General features: G+C 44.7%; 1 protein-coding gene across 6 annotated transcripts in view; it reads left to right on the top strand.

Annotated features, from left to right (window-relative positions):
- Window positions 1–14,200, top strand: part of SENP6 (SUMO specific peptidase 6) — a 167,414-nt gene that overhangs the window by 111,801 nt on the left and 41,413 nt on the right. For all 6 annotated transcript variants that reach the window (XM_048845895.2, XM_048845901.2, XM_048845896.2 and 3 more), the window contains one exon: window positions 5,686–5,871. In XM_048845895.2, the coding sequence (XP_048701852.1) occupies window positions 5,686–5,871 (186 nt within the window). The remainder of the gene's footprint in view (window positions 1–5,685; window positions 5,872–14,200) is intronic.

Consider the following 14,200-nt stretch of genomic DNA (forward strand, 5'->3'; position numbering starts at 1 on the left):
ACTTTCCAACTTCCTGTATTGTCTGTGCACTGCTGTATTGCTCTCCCAGCAGATATCAGGGTGATTGAAGTCTCCCATGTGAACCAGGTCCTGCGATCTAGTAACTTCCGTTAGTTGCCAGAAGAAAGCCTCGTCCACCTCATCCCCCTGGTCCGGTGGTCTGTAGTAGACTCCCACCCCAACATTACCCTTGTTGCTCACACTTATTCTAAATTTAATCCAGAGACTCTCTCAGGTTTTTCTGCAGTTTCATACCGGAGTTCTGAGCAGTCATACTGCTCTCTTACATACAGTGCAACTCCCCCACCTTTTCTGCCCTGCCTGTCCTTCCTGAACAGTTTATATCCATCCATGACAGTACTCCAGTCATGTGAGTTATCCCACCAAGTCTGTTATTCCAATCACATCATAATTCCTTGGCTGTGCCAGGACTTTCAGTTCTCCCTGCTTGTTTCCCAGGCTTCTTGCATTTGTGTATAGGCACATGAGATAACTCGCTTATAGTCCCTCTTTCTCAGTATGAGGCAGGAGCCCTCCCCTCTCGCGCTCTCCTGCTGGTGCTTCCTCCCGGTATCGCACGTCCCCATTTACCTCAGGGCTTTGGTCTCCTTCCCCCGGTGAACCTAGTTTAAAGCCCTCCTCACTAGGTTAGCCAGCCTGCTTGCGAAGATCATAGAATCATAGAATATCAGGGTTGGAAGGGACCCCAGAAGGTCATCTAGTCCAACCCCCTGCTCAAAGCAGGACCAATTCCCAGTTAAATCATCCCAGCCAGGGCTTTGTCAAGCCTGACCTTAAAAACCTCTAAGGAAGGAGATTCTACCACCTCCCTAGGTAACGCATTCCAGTGTTTCACCACCCTCTTAGTGAAAAAGTTTTTCCTAATATCCAATCTAAACCTCCCCCACTGCAACTTGAGACCATTACTCCTCGTTCTGTCATCTGCTACCATTGAGAACAGTCTAGAGCCATCCTCTTTGGAACCCCCTTTCAGGTAGTTGAAAGCAGCTATCAAATCCCCCCTCATTCTTCTCTTCTGCAGGCTAAACAATCCCAGCTCCCTCAGCCTCTCCTCATAACTCATGTGTTCCAGTCCCCTAATCATTTTTGTTGCCCTTCGCTGGACTCTCTCCAATTTATCCACATCCTTCTTGAAGTGTGGGGCCCAAAACTGGACACAGTACTCCAGATGAGGCCTCACCAATGTCGAATAGAGGGGAACGATCACGTTCCTCGATCTGCTCGCTATGCCCCTACTTATACATCCCAAAATGCCATTGGCCTTCTTGGCAACAAGGGCACACTGCTGACTCATATCCAGCTTCTCGTCCACTGTCACCCCTAGGTCCTTTTCCGCAGAACTGCTGCCTAGCCATTCGGTCCCTAGTCTGTAGCTGTGCATTGGGTTCTTCCGTCCTAAGTGCAGGACCCTGCACTTATCCTTATTGAACCTCATCAGATTTCTTTTGGCCCAATCCTCCAATTTGTCTAGGTCTTTCTGTATCCTATCCCTCCCCTCCAGCGTATCTACCACTCCTCCCAGTTTAGTATCATCCGCAAATTTGCTGAGAGTGCAATCCACACCATCCTCCAGATCATTTATGAAGATATTGAACAAAACCGGCCCCAGGACTGACCCTTGGGGTACTTCACTTGATACCGGCTGCCAACTAGATATGGAGCCATTGATCACTACCCGTTGAGCCCGACAATCTAGCCAGCTTTCTACCCACCTTGTAGTGCATTCATCCAGCCCATACTTCCTTAACTTGCTAACAAGAATACTGTGGGAGACCGTGTCAAAAGCTTTGCTGAAGTCAAGAAACAATGCATCCACTGCTTTCCCTTCATCCACAGAACCAGTAATCTCATCATAAAAGGCAATTAGATTAGTCAGGCATGACCTTCCCTTGGTGAATCCATGCTGGCTGTTCCTGATCACTTTCCTCTCATGCAAGTGCTTCAGGATTGATTCTTTGAGGACCTGCTCCATGATTTTTCCAGGGACTGAAGTGAGGCTGACTAACCTGTAGTTCCCAGGATCCTCCTTCTTCCCTTTTTTAAAGATTGGCACTACATTAGCCTTTTTCCAGTCATCCGGGACTTCCCCGGTTCGCCACGAGTTTTCAAAGATAATGGCCAATGGCTCTGCAATCACAGCCGCCAATTCCTTCAGCACTCTCGGATGCAACTCGTCCGGCCCCATGGACTTGTGCACGTCCAGCTTTTCTAAATAGTCCCTAACCACCTCTATCTCCACAGAGGGCTGGCCATCTCTTCCCCATTTTGTGATGCCCAGCGTAGCAGTCTGGGAGCTGACCTTGTTAGTGAAAACAGAGGCAAAAAAAGCATTGAGTACATTAGCTTTTTCCACATCCTCTGTCACTAGTTTGCCTCCCTCATTCAGTAAGGGGCCCACACATTCCTTGGCTTTCTTCTTGTTGCCAACATACCTGAAGAAACCCTTCTTGTTACTCTTGACATCTCTGGCTAGCTGCAGCTCCAGGTGCGATTTGGCCCTCCTGATAACATTCCTACATGCCCGAGCAATATTTTTATACTCTTCCCTGGTCATATGTCCAACCTTCCACTTCTTGTAAGCTTCTTTTTTATGTTTAAGATCCGCTAAGATTTCACCATTAAGCCAAGCTGGTCGCCTGCCATATTTACTATTCTTTCGACTCATCGGGATGGTTTGTCCCTGTAACCTCAACAGGGATTCCTTGAAATACAGCCAGCTCTCCTGGACTCCTTTCCCCTTCATGTTAGTCCCCTAGGGGATCCTGGCCATCCGTTCCCTGAGGGAGTCGAAGTCTGCTTTCCTGAAGTCCAGGGTCCGTATCGTGCTGCTTACCTTTCTTCCCTGTGTCAGGATCCTGAACTCAACCAACTCATGGTCACTGCCTCCCAGATTCCCATCCACTTTTGCTTCCCCCACTAATTCTACCCGGTTTGTGAGCAGCAGGTCAAGAAAAGCGCCCCCCCTAGTTGGCTCCTCTAGCACTTGCACCAGGAAATTGTCCCCTACGCTTTCCAAAAACTTCCTGGATTGTCTATGCACCGCTGTATTGCTCTCCCAGCAGATATCAGGAAAATTAAAGTCACCCATGAGAATCAGGGCATGCGATCTAGTAGCTTCCGTGAGCTGCCGGAAGAAAGCCTCATCTACCTCATCCCCCTGGTCCGGTGGTCTATAGCAGACTCCCACCACTACATCACTCTTGTTGCACACACTTCTAAACTTAATCCAGAGACACTCAGATGCTCTTCCCTCTCTTTGTTAGGTGGAGCCTGTCTCTGCCCAGCACTCATCTTTCTTGGAACACCATCCCATGGTCAAAGAATCCAAAGCCTTCTCTCCGACACCTCCTGCGTAGCCATTCGTTGACTTCCACAATTGGACAGTCTCTACCCAGGCTTTTTCCTTCCACGGTGAGGATGGATGAGAATACCACTTGCACCTCAAACTCCTTTATCCTTCTTCCCAGAGCCACGTAGTCTGCAGTGATCCGCTCAAGGTCATTCTTGGCAGTATCATTGATGCCCACGTAGACAAGCAGGAAGGGGTAGCGATCCAAGGGCTTGATGAGTCTCGGCAGTCTCTCCGTCACATCCTGAATCCTAGCTCCTGGCAAGCAGCAGACTTCTCGGTTTTCCAGATCAGGGTGGCAGATAGATGACTCAGTCCCCCTGAGGAGAGATTCTCCGACCACCACCACCCATCTCCTTCTCTTGGGAGTGGTGGTCGTGGACCCCCCATCCCTAGGACAGTGCATCTCATGCCTTTCAGTCAGCAGAGTCTCCTTCTGTTCCCTTCCCTCAGATGTATCATCTAGTCCACTCTCCGCATTAGTACCTGTGGAGAGAATATGAAAATAGTTGCTTACCTGTATCGGCATTGCTGGTATATGGGCGCTCCCCTTTCTTCTTCTGGAGGTCACATGCTGCCAAATTTCTTCACCGTCCTGTCCCCGCTGCGCAGCCTGCTCTGAATCTTCAGAATGTTTTGTCCGTAGAAGCATATCCTGACATCTGTCCAGGAAATCTTCAGTATTGTGTATTGTGGTAGTGCCTAGTGACCTAGACCAGGTCGGGGTCCCATTATAGTAGGCAATTTATGATTGATTTATACATTTGTAGTCTCAATTGCAAAGAGCTTACAGTCTAAAGAACAAGGTGTCAAATCTGGTTGACGCTAACATACAGGCAGGGGAGAGAAGAATGTTCTAATGTAAATTACTTTTGTGTGCAGGGTATATGTATAGTAAGTCGCTTCGTGTTAGCAATTATAGGAATCTGAACCATCTCCCCAGCCATTATCAGATATTTGTTAATGGTTATTGCATAGTGTCAGTCTAAACAAAGAATTAGTACTGCTTTCTCCTCTTGTAGCAGGGTCCCCTCCCCCTCACCATCTTTTTTCCCCCCTGTCATTCAGGGGTCAACATATTAAAATCTTTTGAGAGGATGGACAGAACTGAGATAGGGAGAATGTAGGGTATTGTTATGATGGAAGGGGTAATGGTTGCCATCAACAGATTCTTTGATATGTAGACAATTCTAGACCTGGTTGAAGCTGCTGGGTCTGTTAACCAGATATGGCTTGCATTTTCACCAAAATCAATAGGATTCTGTCCATTAAGGCCAGGAACATTCTCTGAAATTTTGGAATTGTGTTGTTCAATAGTTGCTGTGTTACATCCAAATGGAGAAATGTCAGCTATTTATGTCTAGGACTTCACTTTGCTCGGCCAATAAAATATAGCTATAAAGTGGAAAGCTATGTAATATAGCTCAAGTTCACTCCTTTAAAGAACTGTACCATTTTGGTGTGGTCTCACACCCTTTTCTAGGAGCTACCAGGTGATCACAGTTCATGTGTACCTTTATTCCCTTCTTCATTTTAAAACTCCCCTTCCTTAGAGTAGGGGTTCTCAACCTTTTTCTTTCCGAGGTCCCCTGAACACACTATAAAAACATGCAGCCCACGTGGGTTATAGTATATAGTATACACATGAACTGTGATTACCTGGTAGCTGCAACAATTGTTTTCTGTATATAAAATCCAGGGCCGGTGTTAGGAGGTAGCAAGCAGGGCAGATGCCCGGAGCCACACAATGTGGGGTGGCCACAATGCTCAGTTGCTCATGCTTCAGCTCCTGCATCCATGGGGCAGCACTGGGGTCCAGCCCCTGTGCAGAGGCGGCAAGGAGGCTCTGGCAAGTCTAATGCCATCTCTGCTTGGTGGACTCCCTGAAACTTATTCACTGCCCCCAGGGGGCTGCGGACCCCCGGTTGAGAACCACTGCCTTAGAGGACATGGGCAGAGCACATTTCAGAGGTCTATGCTAAGCACATTTCAGAGGTTCATTTTAAAATTTGCAATACTGCAGGCAGAGACAACTGTAATTACCCTGGGAATCTTTTCTTCCATGGAATAAAGAATGGATTAGAATAAATTTATATGTGTCTTTGCATTAAGCTTAATGGCTTTCCTGCCTAGTGACAATAGAGACTTTTAATTTTGAAACGGAAATCACCACCTATGTTGTTTTTGAATCTGAAACTTATTAAAAATTCCTTTGGCTGCAGCAAACGAATTGTCAGTTCTCATTAAAACTAAAATGAAAAGTTGCAAAGGGCATCTTCATATAGGCTTTAATGAAATTTTGGTTTTTTCCCTAGAGTCAGAAAGTGATTCCCGAGAGATTAATTTAAAAACTTCTGAACTTACCAAATGTGAGTGGTGTGGTGTCCGAAAGTTACCAGTAGTGTTTCTGCAAACAGTACCTGCTGCCTGTCTTAGCCTGAGATCCCAACTGAAGATGAGTAGGGAGAAGGATAATGTCTGGTATGACTGTAAAGGAGTGAGTAAGTAAACCTAGTTTGTCTATTACTGTAACTTAAATTGTGTTTTTAATATTTGGGTCATCTTGTAAGTGCTTTAAAAAAGTGAGACTAATATCACTGGCTAGAGTGATATATGGTTTAGTCAGACACTGTCGCCTTCCTGTGCATCTCTGACTGGACAACTTAAAACAGCCCATCAACATTCTTTTCTCCCACTCACCCCACGTACATATTATGGTTAATATGTTGTCAGGTTAGTAAAATTAGTTCTTTATCAGTAATCCGGGTGAAACACAGGTGAGTAAATTTTTTTTATCTGGGGTGTTAAATTGTCATGACAAGATCATCTTGTAATTTCACTGTTACCCCCCCTTTCTACAGCAGGACCTCTGCTTGAATAGAAACAGTAACAAATTATACCACGTTCTTATGGTAATCTTGTGATGTGATCAAATATTTACTGGCAAGTCAAGAGCTATTTTATTTTATATTAGATTTAAGCTGAATTTCATTTTAGAGTTCCTGACTTTAAAGCATAGCATATTAATCTACTGTACTTTTCTATCTAGTATGCAGTCCATCACTCTTACATAGATGTGTTTTAAGATTTTATGTGTGTGTGTGTGTGTATGTCTGTACTGAATTTAAGCAACACACAAGTTATGCTTTACTTATGCTGTTAGACTGAAGGAAGATTGCCTTCAGCCACATAACAGAAATATCCAAAACACAGAATCTAGTAGTGATGGGGGACTTTAACTACTCAGACATCTGTTGGAAAAGTAATTGTGCAAAACACAAAATTTCCAATAAGTTCTTGGAATGTATTGCGGGCGATTTTTTGTTTCAGAAAGTGGACATAGCAACCAGGAGGACAGCCATTTTAGACTTGATTCTGACCATCAGGGAGGAATTGATAGCAAATCTGAAGATGGAAGGTAATTTTGATGAAAGTCATCATGAAATGACAGCTCTTCAAGTGGTGTCCTATGAGTGTTCCACTTCAGGTGTACATGTGCCCTACACACCGTCGATTGGGGGTTTTTGTTAGCATCATCTGTTCGGCCTGTGCATGCTTCATGCCTCGAACTGAGGCTATTTAGGGCTGCAAAAGTGGACCTCCCTCTGTTCCTTCACACCAGCCTTGGCCTGAGGCAGAGCATTTAGTGTGTCTGCCTTGAGCATATCTCTGCTAAAAGGGTGTTCTCCACCTCCCTCTCTCTCTTCTCCCTGCCCTCCCCAGTGCCTAGTCAGTTTGCTCGTTAGATTATCTTAGTTTAGTAGGTGAAAGAGTTTTGTTCCCCTCCCTTCCCTCTGGGGAGGCTTGCCCAGCTTACCACGGTTCAAACACTGACAACCGGGAAGTGGCCGTCCCAGTTAGCCACTCCAAGTACATTTGCTGCTGTGGAAAGTCGGACATCTCTCAAATGTAACTTCCGTTTGGTGCTTAAATCCAGGGCAAGGAAGAACTGGGAGATTAAATCAAGGATGCTAATGATGGAAAGTTCCCTTCTTCAGAGCCACCCTGCTTCAGAGCCACTGTTTATGGGTATCAAGCGCTTCTTGGTACTGAGACCTAAGTTTCCCCTAAACTGCGTGGCTGCGCAGCCGCCTATTAAGCTCCACGCAGGGGCTTAGGGCTGCGGTGGGGAGAGGTGCCGCTCCCCGCTGGCCCCAGTGCAGACCTGCCCCCGACTTGCCAGGGGAGAGGAGCCCCTCCCTTGGCCCGGCCCAGGCCTGCTGGAGCTGCCAGGGAGAGGAGCCCCTCCCCTGGCCCATGCCTGCCGGAGCAGCCGGAGAGAGGGGCGGGGGGGGGTGGCCTCTCTCTCCCCCCCATCACAGTCCTGGGGCAGCCTGCACCCCAAGCCCCTCGACCTCAGCCTCATACCACAGCCCACACACCCAACCCTCTGTCCCAGCCCTGAGCCCCAGCCCCACCCCAGAGCCCTCTTCCCGCATCCCCACACCCCAACCCTCTGCCCCAGCCTGAGCCCCCTCCCACACTCCGAACCCCTCGGCCCCTCCCCCACCACCTGAATTTTATATGCACCAGTATGAAGGTGATATCTCATATCACCTCCATATTGGTGCACATAACAAAATTCATTCCATACATAGACATAAAAAATTAGAGGGAACACTGCCTGAGACCCGCTCCATCTACCTGTGCTACCGCCCTATTCACCACCCTGTTTGGTAGGGGCTCCTCCAGTGGACAGTGTTGAGGATGATGATGGAGATATCCCTTCAGTCTCTTTCATCTCGGTGCAGGGCTCTCCTAAATGTCCATACAGAAACCCACTCTTGGAGGGAATGAGGAATTTCAAGGAAGACATCAGAGATGGTGAGAACAGCCTTGGATGCCATTTCTCCTGTATGCCCCCCCACCAACACACAAATGCAGTGGCCATACTGGGAGCCCTATGAGGAATACCAACAATTTTCCAAGGCCCTGAGTATCTTCCACTGAGATGAGAGAGGGATACATTCACTTCCACCCCAGCTCATTCGTCAGGAGGAGACATTTGAGAAGCAGGAAGCCATGCTAAATAAGGAGGCTATCCCTCAAACTACCATATCCACTTTGTCTCCAGATTAGGCAGTTATGCCTTTACCAGTGTCAATGGCTGATGATGTCCAGCGATTTCAGGACATCATAAAAGGGGTGACAGAAATCACTGCAGAAGAAGTCAAGAAAATCACTGGAAGAGGTCAAGGAATCACAATGTAAGCTGCTGGACATTCTGCAGAATTGACCACTGACCAGAATTGCATTACCTGTCCGTGAAGCACTTTTTGATCTGGTGAAGACTGTTTGGCAGACCCCAGCTACAGTACTATCAACATGCAAACAGACAGATAACAAATATTTCCCCACCAATGACTCCAAATTTTTATTCTTACCCTTCCCCACTCCAAACTCTCCAGTGGTGGATGTTGTGAATGAATAGGGGAAACACCACTACAATAAGTCAAGCCCTTTTTTTTGATGGGAGCCCTCACATCTGCAATCCTGCAATTTCGAATTGAAATTTTCAGGTGTTCATGGCAAAATATAATTACACAAACTACATGAAATTTACTGCTTTTATCGAGCACCTTCTATCTGAGCAAAGAGCAACATCAGACCATCATTGCAGAGACACAATCACTGGCCAGGATATCCCTTCAAGCCCTGCTAGATGTGGCAGACACAGTGGCCTGTTCCCTCTTTGGTGGTAGTTGTCGTGTATCCTGGCTTCAACTGTCCAGCTTTCCCAGAGAGGTCCAAAGCACTGCAGAGGACCTCCCTTTGATGGTCTGAAGTTGTTTTCAGAGGTTACAGATGAGTCTCTGCACAGTTTGAAAGACTCCAGGACCATTTAGCAATCTCGCGGAATTTACACCCCCTACAAACAAAAGAAAATGTAGTGGGTCACAGACTGCCCAGAGAGCCCATCCTATCCAATTATTTGAGTTCCAGATACTGATTGAACCCCCTCTCGCCCACGTCCCCACCAGAATTCCGAGCAATTCTCCACCTCAGTGCATGATTACTTGATGGTGTGTGGGGCCAGAGGCTACCTGTTCTACCAAGTACAACAGATGGTGTTAAACAGTAGGAAGGAATATACCTGAAACACATACTTGCAAAAGCAGAAAAGATCTAGCCCATTGTGTAAACTCTGACTTGCAACCGAATCTGCTGCACTCTTCGTTATCTTGGTACCTGTTGAAACTGAAGAAAATAGGATTACCAGCCAGCTCGGTCAAGGTTCATTTGGCCACCTTAACAGCCTTTTGTTTCCCAGTGGAAGGGTTCAGTGTTTGCTCACCCAACAACCTTAAGGTTTGTCAAGGTGTGGGGAACCTTTTCCTTCAGGTGAAAGACCCCACTCCGGCTTGGGATCTCAATCTAGTTCTTACACACCTCACACCACCTCCCTCTGGTGACCTTCTCCTTACCTAACCTGTTAGTGAAAACCACCTTCTTGGTAGCCATCACATCAGCCCAAAGAGTTGGAGAAGGTTCGGCTTTAATGGTAGACAGTCCTTTCACAGTATTCAAGGACAAGATTTCATAGAATTGTTGGACCGGAAGGAACCTCGAGAGGTCAACTTCAGTCCCCTGCACTCATGGCAGGACTAAGCATTATCTGGACCATCCCTGACAAGTGTGTCTCTAACCTGCTCTTAAAAATATCCAGTGATGGAGATTCCACAGCCTTCCTAGGCAATTTATTCTAGTGCTTAACCACCCTGACAGTTAGGAAGCTTTTTCTAATGTCCAACCTAAACTGCCATTGCTGCAATTTAAGCCTCCTCCTTGTAACAACCTTTTCTGTACTTGAAAACGGTTATCATGCCCCTCTGTCTTCTCTTCTCCAGACTAAACAAACCCAGTTTTTTCAATCGTCCCTCACAGGTCATGTTTTCTAGACCTTTAATCACTTCTGTTGCATTTCTCTGGACCTTCTCCAATTTGTCTACGTCTTCCTTGAAATGTGGCGCCCAGAACTGGACACAATGCTCCAGTTGAGGCCTTATCAGCTTGTAGTAGAGCTTGCTTACAGTACTTCTGCTAATGCATCCCAGAGTGATGTTTTCTTTTTTTACCACAGCGTTACACTGTTGACTCATATTTAGCTTGTGATCCACTATGACTTGCCAGATCCCTTTCCGCAGTACTCCCTTCCTAGGCAGTCATTTCCCATTTTGTATGTGTGCAGCTGATTGTTCCTTCCTAAATGGAATACTTTGCATTTGTTCTTATTTAATTTCATCCTATTTAGTTCAGACCATTTCTCCAGTTTGTCTAGATCATTTTGAATTTTAATCCTATCCTCCAAAGCACTTGTGACCTCTTCCAGCTTGGTATCATCTGCAAACTTTATAACTGTACTCTCTCTGTCATTATCTAAATCACTGATGAAGATATTGAACAGAACTGGTCCCTGTGGGACTCCACTCAATGTTTTTCCAGATTGATTGACTGTGAACTGCTGATAATTGCTCTCTGGGAACAGTTTTCCAACCAGTTATGCACCCACCTTATAGTAGCTGCAACCTAGATGGATTTCCCTAGTTTGTTTATGAGAAGATCATGCGAGACAACATCAAAAGTCTTACTAAAGCCATGATATCACATCTACCGCTTTCCCCCTATCCCCAAGGCTTGTTACCCTATCAAAAAAAGCTATTAGGTTGGTTTGACATGATTTGTTCTTGACAAATCCGTGCTGACTGTTACTCATCACCTTATTATCTTCCAGGTGTTTGCAAATTGATTGCTTAATTATTTACTCCATTATCTTTCCAGGTACTGAAGGTAAGCTCACTGGTCCTTATGTCCACACTCCTAAATTCCTACCTAATGTGTCATCCGAGTTTTATCTTAATCATTTGCTGGTTTTGTTTGTTTTTTATATACCTTCTCCAAGCACTGTGTCTTTGGTCCATGCTTTTAGATCTGATGCAGTAGTTGGCAATGCAGTTCTGTCTTCAGTTCTGGACCCGATTCTGAAGCTCCTTGCTCACTGTGAGGTTACTGTTCTAGAGTCACATGAAGTGGAGCACCACTAGAGACTACTGGAGGAAGAAAAGGTTACTCACCCTGTGCAGTAATTGAGGTTCTTCAAGATGTGTCCCCCGCCCTACTTTACCTCTGTGTCAAGAGTTTCCTTTGTGGGGCTCCATATAGTCTTGGTGTATGTGTGGGCTGAACAGAAACTGCTAACAAAAATCTCTGATTAAAGGTGTGTGAGGTGCATTTAAAACTGAAGCCGGGCACCTATAGGGACATACTTCTCAAAGAACCACAGTTGCTGCACAGGGTGAGTAACCTTTTCATTTCATGATTCTAAGGAAAGGAAGGAATGAGAACAGAATAAGGACAATGGAATTAAAAAAAGAAAGAGAAAAAAAGCAGACTTGAACAAACTGAGAGTTCTAGTAGGTAAGTTCCCCTGGGAAGAAAATCTAAGGGGAAAAATTGTTTAGGAGAGTTGGCAGTTTATCAAGGAAACAATATTTAAGACAAAATTGTAGTCTATTCCAATGCAAAGGAAAGATAGGAGGAATAGTAAGAGGTCAATGTGGCTCCATCAGGAGCGTTTTAATGACCTGAAAATCAAAAAAGGAATCCTACAAAATGTGGAAACATGGACAAATTGTGATGGATGCGTACAAAGGAATAGTAAAAACCTATAGGGACAAAATCAGAAAGATTAAGGCACGTAGCAAGGGACATAAAAGGCAATAAGAAGAGGTTCTTTAAATTCATTAAGAGCAAGGGAAAGATCAAGGAACACGTAGGTTGTCTACTTACAGGGGAAGAAGAGCTAATGACTGATGACATCAAGAAGGCTGAGGTGTTCAGTGCCTATTTTGCTTCAGTCTTCACTAAAAAGGTTAATAGTGACCTATTCAACACAATATTAACCACAAGGGAGAAGGCAAGTAAGCCAAAATAGAGAGGTTAAAAGAATATTTAGGCAAGTTAGATGTATTCAAGTCAGCAGATCTAAGGTGTTTAAGGAACTAGCTAAAGCATTCTCAGAACTGTTAGCAATTACCTTTGAGAACTCATGGAGGATAAGTGAGGTCCCAGAGTACTGGAGAAGGGTAGACATAGTATCTTTAAAAAGGGGAACAAATGACATTCTGATAAGCAAACTAGGGAAATGTAGTCTAGTTAAATTGTTACTAGGTGGGTGCACAACTGGTTGGAAGACTGTACTCAAAGAGTAGTTCTCAATGATTCACTGTTGGACTGAGAGGTCCTATTTGGTGGAATCCTGCGGGGGGTCGGTCTTGGGTCGGGTATTATTCAATATTTTCATTAATGATTTGGATAATGGCATGAAGAACATGCTTAAAATTTGTGGTTGACACCAAGCTGGGATGTTGCCAGCAGCTTGGAGGACAGGATTAGAATTCAAAATGATCTTGACAAATTGGAGAATTGGTCTGAAATCAAGATGAAATATAAAGTACTTCATTTAGGATGGAAAAACCACGTGCACAACTACAAAACGGGGAATGACTGGCTAGGTGGTAGTGCTACTGAAAAGGACTTGGGCGTTACAATGGATCTTAAATTCAAATATATGAAGGGCTGTTTATAAAAAGGATGGTGATCAATTGTTCTCCATGTCTAGGAGGTAGTCATGCTTAATCTACAGCAAGGGAGATTTAGGTTATATATTAGAAAAAGCTTTCTAACCATAAAGGTAGTTAAGCTCTGGAATAGGCTAGATGTACTCAGTTCTACTCCAGAACAGGTGGCTGGAGTTGATGACCTCTCAAGGTCCCTTCCTGCCCTATGTTTCTATGATTATGCAAGAATTGCCTTCAACTACCACGGAAGTATGCATATTCAGTAAAAATAAAATAAATAAAACAGTTATTAAAAATTTGTTCTAAAATAAATTTTAAATGCTTTTTCCCTCAGACCAAGGTCACAGGCTGGTTTTCAGCCTAGTGCTTTATCATCATTATTGTTTGTATTGTGGTAAGTGCAGTTTCTGTTTGCCTACTGAGCAGTGAAATGGATTTTTAGTGTTTCCTCTCAACTGGTGACTAACAGTCCCCTTTCCAGTCCCATTTCCATAAAAACTGAAAATTTGTGGCAACAGGAAGCATCTATTTTGGTTTTTGAACAAGTCAATATTTTAAACCCTTTCCTTGTTCAGTATAATGTGGAAATGGAGACTGGAAACCAGTAGCTGAGAATTAGCTTGTCAGAAGATTTCTATTTTCATGGCAGAAAAGATCTGATCAGAGAAAATAAGTATTTCCTTTATGAAATTGCAAGCACAGGTCTTCACAATTGGAGTTGTATACCAAGCCAGGCAGACGTAGAATCATTAAAAGTAGTTAGGTATTTGAGAGTTGTTTGCCTTTATGCATATGCCTAAAAAGCACTGAAATCCCATTTTTAAAAGAAGGTACATCTCTCCCTTTCGGCTACCTCAAATCCTGTTGGTGGTGGGTTTACAAAGAACTGCTGATAGCTTATCAGATTTAAAGTTATTTTTTTAATTTAATAATTAGTTCAGTTTTTAGTTCTTAAAGTTATGAGTTTAGTCTGGTATGCTACCAGCCAACCCTCCCCCATAAGTATAAACCTATACTTATTTCTGAGAACCTCTTCCACTAGCCCAAGGGCTATTGGTACATGCTGGAGCATGCAAGCAACACAGAGTAGTACCAGCAAGTAGCAGTGGAAGCTGTTTAAACTTAGTCTTGCAGCAGATCCCACCCCTGCATCAGCCAGTCTCCTCCATCAGTATCTCAGGGCAAGGAGGTGAGCAATCAGGCAGTGACACCACTTAATGTTGCAGTGTTTTGGGGGTAGGGTTAGCAAGAT

This window comes from Caretta caretta, chromosome 3 (genome assembly GCF_965140235.1).
Source record: "Caretta caretta isolate rCarCar2 chromosome 3, rCarCar1.hap1, whole genome shotgun sequence".
Taxonomy (NCBI): Eukaryota; Metazoa; Chordata; order Testudines; family Cheloniidae; genus Caretta; species Caretta caretta.